A 9,928-nucleotide genomic window follows, 5' to 3' on the forward strand; every position below is an offset into this window, starting at 1 on the left:
TAATTGTTAATATTATATGCTCCAAAATTCAAAGATAGAGGACATGTTATTTTGGCATGTGTAATCATCTGTCTATTTTTACCCCTGACCATAACTGATGAACTGCACAGTTTGTCAAGGTCATGCAAAAGATCAAAGGTTAACTATGAATTTACTACTCTTAGGAGCATTGTGTCATGAAGACATCATGTATCAGAAATTGCTGAAAGTTGACAAATACAAAGAGTTTTACCTGAAGTATCTGTATCTTTATTTTGTAAAAGTCAAGTCAAAAAATGAATTTAATAGCAAATTCCTTTAGATTGTGTGTTTGTGTGTTGCAGGATTCTCTCCCTCATTGGACTGGCACTATGTGTGACTCTGATGTTCATATCCAGTTGGTACTATGCCCTGGTAGCCATTGGTATTGCTGTCTGTATATACAAATACATTGAATACAAAGGGTAAGCTACAGATCTGTAGGAGGCACAAACTAATTTCTCAGATTTTTTTAAAAAATTTTTAAGATAGTCAAATATAATAAAATGTTCCTGAGAAAAAAAAATTGTACAGTTCTACAGAATCTTGGTATCTTGAACATTGATATCTTGAATACCATAGATTTTGAGGTCCCATCCACTATTTCCTCATGTATTTTTACCTCAGTATCTTGAATTCTTAAATCAATGGTTGAATTAAATCAGTGAACTTGAATAGTAAATCTATACCTGGTATTGTAGCGCTGAGAAGGAGTGGGGAGACGGAATTCGGGGTTTGGCTATGTCTGCTGCTCGATACTCCTTACTGCGGGTACAACAAGGAATTCCCCATACCAAGAACTGGAGGTACGGTGTCTAACAAAGGAAAATAAATTACCTGTATGTCATTTCTGTTAAATGGAGCCATTCCAAGGAAGTTTAACTTATTGTCTGATTTTGTAGAGATTCAGAACTTTGAGGTAAAACATGCTTTAACCCCCACAAACATTGTACCAGATTTCAACACTTTAACCCCAAAATATGATGTGGAATAATAATTCAATGCTGTATTTTTTGGGCTATTAAAAGTGGCAAATTTTTTGCTATTACAACATTTATCTGTTTTTCCATATATCTTAACCTTAACTGTGTTTTGGTTTTTCATTAATATGGTGTGAAGGTTTTTCAAAATACTGCACATTTCAGAAAAATCAATAGCATTTGATTTTTTTTTTTATAATCTTCCACTTCTCTGTGTGTGTGGCCCACATTTTCAAAACTAGAAAATAACTCTCAGTTTCCTAAACAATAACCAAAAAATGCACTTCAAAAACAAATGGAAATAGTGCTATATTAAGTGTTTTATTTATTTTTTAAAAAAAAAAGACCACAGCTGCTGGTGTTAATGAAGTTGGAAGATGACTTGAGCCCCAAGTACCCACAGATGGCGGCCTTTGCTAGTCAGCTCAAAGCAGGTAAATATGTCATCCAGAGACTCTTCTGCTTAAATTGATGCTGCAAAAGAGTAAACAACTGGTCATATCTAAGGAAACTTTGAAGCAGCTTGTTTTTCTGCTAATGGGCTGAATGGTATATGTACATGCTTCATATATTTTAAACTGATAAATCTGAAAAATCTGAGATACTGTTTAAAAGAAAATATAAGGGAGGTTTTATCCACTCACTTTTAATAGTCAAACACTGATTAGAGAGAGAGCTACCAACAAAAAATTTTTGTGTGTGTGTTACAGGGAAAGGTTTGACTCTGGTGAATTCTGTGATTGAGGGGAAATACATGGAGCGATATGACGATGCCCAGGTTGCCAAACAGGTTAGGCTAGATTTGTGTATTCTAGTAGAGAAATGAACTCCTCTTCAGTTGATTTTTATATGCATGAACATTTTGATTGTAGAAATTAAGCAGGACCATTGAGCAATTTGGAGTCAAGGGATTTTCAGATGTGTTAGTGAGTGAGAGTGTTTCTGTTGGAATGTGCCATATGTAAGTATCCAATGATCTTATCATTCATATGTTAAGGTTCATAAACCCTCTGCTCAATCATATAAAATGTTTCTTAAACTCTTATGATTTTCCAAAAGAAATGTATTTTTTAAGTAAAATACAAACAATTATAGCATAGCTTGCAGGGCAAAATTGGACAAAAAAGACACTTCAACTTGACAAGATTATAAAATAATAGACATTTATATCATGAAGAGTTATCTCTCTTATCAGAGTATCGATGAACCTTGAATCTAAAACAATTCTGGCCATTTTTGTTATGCAAATTTTATTTCATAGTTTATTGATACTTTAAAAGAATGATTCACACTTGCAAAGCTGAAACCAAGGACACACTTTGGAGAAAAGTTAAAATAAACTTTAGAATAGGTAGTTTGACAATTTTCCATATGATGTTAGTGTTTTCACCATAGTGTTGTTGCTTTATTGTGAACAGGAGAGTTACTTTAAAACATTTCAGGATTCAGAATGCTGGTTTGGGAGGTTTGCGACACAACACTGTGATGATTGGTTGGCCATACGGATGGAGACACGACCATAATGAGAGGAGCTATAAAGTCTTTCTGGGTCAGTATTGAGAAGAGTTATTTCCCTTCTTTTCTGAGGAACTTTTAAAGATACAAAGTTGTAGGTGCTGAATCACTCATGAAATGATGAAGCTTGGAGGTAAACTTACAATTGGAATCATTAATACTGTGTACAGTAAAAATCTTTTAGTACGAACACTGATATAGCGAATTTACGAATATAGTGAAGTATTTTTTTTTGCAATCTCTGGTGAAATTCATAACAATTCCTTGTAAAATTACCTAGTGCTTGTAGGAAACTGGAAAAATACTTTGAAGAGGTAATATTTGAGAGAGAAACCAGTTGTCAAGATCCTGCAATCCTAAAATATAGCATACATGAAACTTATTGTAGATGTGATATTTGAATGCAGATGATACGATAAAAGATTTAACCAAACTTTTTCTTGTGTGTTGATAGATGCTGTGAAGAATATAAATGCAGGACAAATGGCATTGCTGGCTGTAAAGGGAATCAATTTGTTTCCATCATCCAATGAAAAACTCAAAGGAACCATTGATGTTTGGTGGATTGTGCATATCCTTAATAAAATATAAAATATAAAATAAAGCAGCATTTCCAATATTGATTGTAAATTTTTTTGACACCAGATTTGTTATGTAACTTATTTCCTTAACCCTTGTCACATGATGGAGGGATGCTGATGCTGTTGCCCTTCCTGCTGAAGCAACACAAGACCTGGAAACATTGTAAACTCAGGGTCTTCACTGTGGCCCGTATCCTTTGTTTCTTATAAGCACAGAGTTGTCTAACTTTACAAGAAAAATTGGATTTCAGTATTTACTATGTTAAATGATGAATTCTTTTCTTTTCTGTTGATAATTTTTTTTAGAATGGGGAGGGGAGGAGGTAGAGTTTGAGTGTTCAGATGATAATTATTATTCAAGTTCTGTACTTCGTTGCCTTCAAAAACATTTAAAGATGTCTTTCCTCAGAAACACATATAGATGTACTAGAATTCAAGGGGGAAAAAGATATTATTTCTTGTTTTGGTCTAGCAATAACTACTGCTCCTTAACTGTTGTAAGAACTTGAGGATAACACTATTCAAATGAAGAAGGATTTAGAATTGTTTATGTATCAGCTTCGAATAGATGCAGAGGTCCATGTGCTAGAAATGGTGAGTTTATAAAATCTGAAGATATAAACTAAATCTATATTGTATCTTTGATTAAATTAAAGATATGAAAATTAAATTGTTAGTTGTATAACTGTCATTGTTTTGTTTTTTTTTCACAGAGTAACAGTGATATTTCTGCTTACACCTATGAAAGAACACTAATGATGGAACAAAGAACAGAAATGTTGAAACAGATGAAAGGAAACAAAAAAGAGGTATCAGCACATACAGTTGAACTTCGGTATCTCAAACACTGATATCTCGAATACCATGGGTATGTCGAAGTGATTTGGAAGTCCCAACCACTTATTCTTTATGTATTTTACCCCTGATATCTTGAATTCTCGGATATCTCATAGTTTTTCTCGGTCCCATCGAGTTCAAGATAACCAGGTTTGACTGTATACATGTATGGTAGATTCCACTGATTCAGATAATAATTGTAAAGTAATATCCCTAGAATTAAAAGTTACAGGATTTTTAGATGGAGAAATTTACAGATAGATTTTACTTCTGTTTTATACTAAGTAGTCACATTTTTTGCTGGATAAAGAGGATGTTGATAGTTACAAATTTTGAATTTATTTTGTGTGTAGCTGTAGGAGGCCTTATGTCTCACATAAAATCCGTTTATCAACATCATGCAGTCTTAACAAAACAATGCCAAAATCCTTCTGAAGTTGACATTGAAAATTCTTTCTCTTGTACAGTAAAAACCTGATTGCACCAAACATGCTTTTAATGAATTCACGCTTACAGTGAAGTGATTTTCATTTCTTGTAGCTTTAAAACATATTATGAACTTATTGGATATAACAAATTGTGTTTATAATGAATTAAAATTGTTTATACCTGACAATTCACTATAAGCCTGTTTAATTGTATTCCTTTATTTGTTATTGTTAATGTCCACAGTATTCATAGTCGCTGTAAATTTTAGGTACAGTCCATCATTGACCAATCTCATGTGACTCCGGCTTCTCCCACCAAGATAAAGCTGGAACCTGTTCAGGAGGAGAGCCAGGGACCAGAGAGTTCGACCGACGAAGAGAAATTGGAATCTCACCAGTACACCTTCACTCCTGGTGCAGCCAAACTCAGTTCCTCGACCAGCAACAACGGGAAAGCAGGAGATTACCTCCAAATCAAACCGTGAGTATAGTGTCAAGCAGTAGTCGATTGAAAATTGCATCGTTAAAAATCATATAAATGTTTTTTAATGTTCGAAAAGGTACAATGTACATTTTACTTTATTCTCCAATCTATCTTACCTCTGTAACCTGTTGCAATATGGCAACTTGTTGTCTCAATATATGTACTTCTATAAGCCTTATTTGCATGTGAGATACATGTATGAATTGAACAGCTGTATCAACGTAACAACATGTTACAACATGTGGATATTGAGGAAAGATAAGAATGTCTACTTAATTGTCACAGAGCTTTTTTAATGCACTGTCTAATATACTTGTATATGTTCCTTTAATATCTACAGTCAAACTTCGTTATCTCAAACTCATCGGGACTAAGTATCTGAGGATCTGAGATATTGAGGTTAAATACATAAAGGACTTTTGGGACTTTCAAGTGACTTCAACATATCCATGGTACATGTGTATTTGAAGTGTCAGTGTTCGAGATAACAAAGTTCAACTCTAGTTTTGAGGAAGAATTTTTTGCATTAACCCCAGCTGTATAAATACAGTACACAATATGGAAGGTGTTTTTGAGAATTCACATTCTGACATAAGTATTGTGTTGTAGCGATTCCAAATTTAATGGCAATCTTAATAAGAAACCGTAAGTACCTCTGTTCCCTGCCATCATTTCCTCCCACACACTAATACTCCCCCCCAACAATCACATTTAACATTGCAGGTTCATTCATTTAGAAATTTTGCGTGTAGTGCACAGATACATAATAATCCTGCTTGATAAGCATTATTAAACAAGTCACAGTTTTATCTTTGCGATTCAAATCCATTTTGATAATTTTTTTTTAAAATTCAGTTGTTTATTTTGGGACAAATATTTTTTTTCATTTGTACTAACACAGCTTTCATAAGTGATACCAAATAATGGAAATGGTTTGGCTTTTTTGAAATTGAAGGGTTGCTAGTTTTTTATTTTTTATTCATTGATTTCTGCATGTCTGTGTTTTGGAATGTTCTATGGATAAAGTGTAAGAACCCCAATCTGTTTGTCTTCGCTTCAGTTCATCCAACACATATTTGGAGACTTGAGGTCTTTTTGGTCTGATCATTCAAACTAATAGAAAGAATGTTGATGAAAGAAGTGTGCAATGGCCTTGAAAATAATCCATAAGTTAATTAAGACAAGATCAGACAGAACACTGGTTTTTTTTTTTATTGCTGATGTTTTTTTTGATCCAAAGTTACATTTAGTATGACCTAGAACAAATCAGGGGTCAAGGTTACCATATCAATAGTATTTCTTCTTTCCCCCCGACCCAGTCTCATTTGCACTTTCAAACTAAAGAATTTGAAGTAACTTTGAACAGAGATAAAGAGTACTAAAAATTTTTATACATGTAGTAATATTTTGCTATAACTGGTAATATTATAATCATAAAAACTGTGTTCAGCTTATTCATGCCTTCCTTTTTCTCTCTATCCTTAACTGATTTAAATTATTTGAATGGGCATTAAATGAGTTATAGAGAGCAAGACATGTACATGCTAAAATAAGCTGAACACAGTTTTAAGATTAAATGAGGATTTTTTAACTCAGGATAATTAAATTTATTAATTAGGTTACAGGAGAGAGATTGTGACTTTTATTACATTGTTACATCTCACACAATAATTAAGAATAGTTGGAAACCATTCATCCATTCAACAATACCAAACTCATGCAGATGTAAGCCAAAAAACAAAAAAATGCAAATTATTCTCTGATTGATCAACTGTTTTCATTTAATATTCATAAGAATGAGGAAAATCTGCCTTACACAGCTACAGCTTTGTTGTCATTTTTAAAAATGTTTCTAATGATATTTTATTATTCATTTTGATACAAGCAGTTCTGTGTATAAACCTGCTGATCAATAAACTGGCTACCTTTTCTACTTTGCAGCTGCTAGTCTGAATAAATTTTATGTTTAAACAATTGATATGAATGACACGTAAGATTTAGAGGTTATAAATACATCTCAAATATCTCTATATGGCTGAGGATTCCAAATTACTGTAACTTTTATAACCAATAATTAATAACACATCGATTTTCTAGTATTGAATATTTATTCAGTCCATATATTTTGAGGGAATTCAAAACACTTGTCATGATTTGTTATTGTCTAAATTCATTAATTAAAGATAGATAATGTTTAATTCCACTCATTATTATGGAGTTCAGTTCACCTGAGCCAGTGACAGGAGTAAATTTTTCCATTTAGGCCATGCATCTGTTGTTGATTATATATTTGATTTCTTCTGTATAACATATTACTTAAAAATATTAAAGAACAACAAAACCATCATACTTTGTGTTACATGTAGTCATCCTTGTACAGGATGAAAATGTTGATATACTAAAAATGATAATTTTAGATAGAAGACACATGTGTGTCAGTAAAGTTATAGCCAGTGGACCTCTTGTCTTGATAAATTTTTATTCCAAGGATGAAATACAGATATAATATTGTGGATAATATACTATCATTAATTTCTAGCACACATATGTAAGCAGTGTATAATTCAGGATTTTAAACAGATTTGGATAACTACAATGCTATCAGCTTATTGCATAAAAAATTGTCATCTAACTATTATTTTTAATATCTTTTTCACAGTGACAAGAAAAATATACGACGTATGCACACTGCTGTGAGGCTGAACGAGGTCATCATAGAGAAGTCACACGAGGCTCAGCTTGTCATTCTAAACCTCCCAGCCCCTCCCAAGTCCGAGGCAGCGGAACTCAATTGTATCCTTTTCTTTGTCACTGTGTAAGTTCAATTCATTAAACTGTAGTTTTTTGGGGAATAAAAATAGAAATTTAAAGTTGTAAACAAAACGACAAGGCAACTTGTACAGGCTAAAATGAAAGGCAATTGTGTATATATAGGCCCCTTTAAAAACCTAGGCTAAAATAAAATGCATGAATACATGCAGTTATTGTTCTTTTCTTCATACTGCATTATTATTATTTGGCCTTAACTGAGTTAGTTATGGAGTACCTTGAGGTGTTGACCGAGGGCTTAGACCGAGTGCTGATGGTCAGAGGATGTGGAAATGAGGTCATCACCATCTACTCATAATACCGCCAGAATAAATCTTACATTGGCAAATCAAAGAGGGTGCAAAGTGGGGGAAAAGATTACATATCTTCTTGTTATGAACTGAAGATATATGCATATGCAGAGACCATCTGGAAGTATTTTTGGATGATTTTGTTCAAAACAGAGAGGTAGAACTTTACTTATTTTTAAACAATATGTGCATGTTTTACAGATACAGTAATATTAAAGCTTGTATTTTTTTAATTATATTTTTCATCTGTATGTGATAAAGCAATAAGGGCCAAAGGATTTTTTTTTTTACATGATGGGGGAAAATTGACACATATCAGTATAACTGATTGATTTTCACATTTTTTTATTATAACCAAAAGTAAATTAGTCAATAATTTTCCAGAAATAATTTTTGCTAGTTGTACTTTAGCTTATGTCAGTTTTTATTTATATTCCCACCTTTTAGCTGCTGGTAATGTTCATTTTTAACATGTGCAGGTGTTTCAAAGAGAATATTTTTCAATACAAGTTTGGCTTAAATTATGACATTAAATATTGATGTGAAATGCCAAGAAAGATAAAAAGAAACATGGCTGATTTCTCTCCGATAACAAGTACGTTCTCGCTGCTTATTAGAATGTAAATTGCTTTAATTAAAGGTCTGTGGCTCTAAATTAATATTGAGAATTTTTAATTATGAGTTGATTTGTATATCCACCCTTCACTTAAGGTGTATTGACCATCTAATAAGAGAGTTAACTCTAAATGGATTTAATTACCTTTATTTCCTTTAGAAATTGTCAGTTTTAAAGGTATTTTCTGTGAAACTTTGTGCCACAAGGTATGCAGAAATTGTTTGCATTTCAATGCAAATTTAGATTTTTTTTTTTTTAGAAAAAAATCAGGCAAATCATATGTGTTTTCTTTTGTCCAAGTGATAATTTTTTTGTTTCAATTTTAGTTGCCATATATATTTAATATAACCACTCTTAAATTGTATAAAGTACATGTTTGTGCAGAGTTTACCTGACAAATGCTGTCAGATATGTAGTTAGTTACCAAATATACCTATGATAATTTATGAATATGTGTTATATTTTTATTGGACGAATCACAGAAAATATATATGGATCTAAGTGTATTATGTACAGGCTCAGGATATTATGTAACTGCTTTCAGATTTTTACGTTTTTATTTGAGTGCCACTTTTCGTTTAAGTGACGTTTATTTTATCAGTGATATAGCAAATCATACGTTGTTTTATTTGATCAATTTACTGTCTCATATATGTGTATAATTATAGGTTGTATTAAGCCAGTGTTAGAAGTGATATCTACATGTTTTAACCAAATCAAAGAATTTTGTAAAGGAAGTGTATTATTTTAGAAGTACTCAGTATTTTTTGTAAAAGCATGCCAGCAATAATTTAACAAGTAATCATAATTGATCATCATTAATTTATTCAATATTTCTAGTCGGTTTTATGACACACTTTAAAGTATATGGATTATGTATTGAATTATAATTATTTTTCATTCAAAAGCTTGGTGCTAGGCTGCATGTCTGCTTTGACTGCAAAAATCTAAAATATATATAGCAGTAAAATTGATTTTTGGCATTGCATTGCAGTTATGAGATATTTGTTTTCTATGCCTAACTGAATGATTTCGAGACACAATAGATGAAAGTTTTTTTTTTATGAAAATAATAGAATAATCCTATTACAAGTAATTGTTTAGATGGGTTCAAAGTAAATTAGAGTGATAGGTTTTGCTAACTGTACTTCACAATTTACAATAATAGCTGAACTAGAATTTACTTGTACATTTTATGAACTTCTTGAAGTGATATGATAACACTCCCCCCCCCCCCCCCCCCCCCCCCAAAAAAAAAAGAATCCCTTCAAATTTATATTTGTGTCTATCCATCACTGTAGAAATGAATTTCTCAAAGTTACTGTATTTTATTTTAAATTCCCCAATCCA

The 9,928-nt window shown here is 32.1% G+C and overlaps 1 protein-coding gene across 1 annotated transcript in view; it reads left to right on the forward strand.

The window, feature by feature from the left end:
* The window catches only part of LOC133205333 (solute carrier family 12 member 4-like), a 29,835-nt gene extending 21,581 nt beyond the window's left edge, over window positions 1-8,254 (forward strand). Inside the window, exons 15-28 of the mRNA XM_061341122.1 lie at window positions 324-443; window positions 720-824; window positions 1,344-1,432; window positions 1,709-1,788; window positions 1,871-1,959; window positions 2,441-2,547; window positions 2,968-3,084; window positions 3,195-3,284; window positions 3,597-3,688; window positions 3,808-3,903; window positions 4,629-4,840; window positions 5,453-5,488; window positions 7,503-7,636; window positions 7,879-8,254. Coding sequence (XP_061197106.1) covers window positions 324-443; window positions 720-824; window positions 1,344-1,432; window positions 1,709-1,788; window positions 1,871-1,959; window positions 2,441-2,547; window positions 2,968-3,084; window positions 3,195-3,284; window positions 3,597-3,688; window positions 3,808-3,903; window positions 4,629-4,840; window positions 5,453-5,488; window positions 7,503-7,636; window positions 7,879-7,970 — 1,459 coding nt within the window. The 3' untranslated portion in view covers window positions 7,971-8,254. The remainder of the gene's footprint in view (window positions 1-323; window positions 444-719; window positions 825-1,343; window positions 1,433-1,708; window positions 1,789-1,870; window positions 1,960-2,440; window positions 2,548-2,967; window positions 3,085-3,194; window positions 3,285-3,596; window positions 3,689-3,807; window positions 3,904-4,628; window positions 4,841-5,452; window positions 5,489-7,502; window positions 7,637-7,878) is intronic.
* Window positions 8,255-9,928: the final 1,674 nt, after the last annotated feature.

This window comes from Saccostrea echinata, unplaced genomic scaffold, assembly GCF_033153115.1.
Source record: "Saccostrea echinata isolate AGI-Se365-2 ecotype Australia unplaced genomic scaffold, CSIRO_AGI_Sech_v1 ptg000054l, whole genome shotgun sequence".
NCBI classification, from domain to species: domain Eukaryota; kingdom Metazoa; phylum Mollusca; class Bivalvia; order Ostreida; family Ostreidae; genus Saccostrea; species Saccostrea echinata.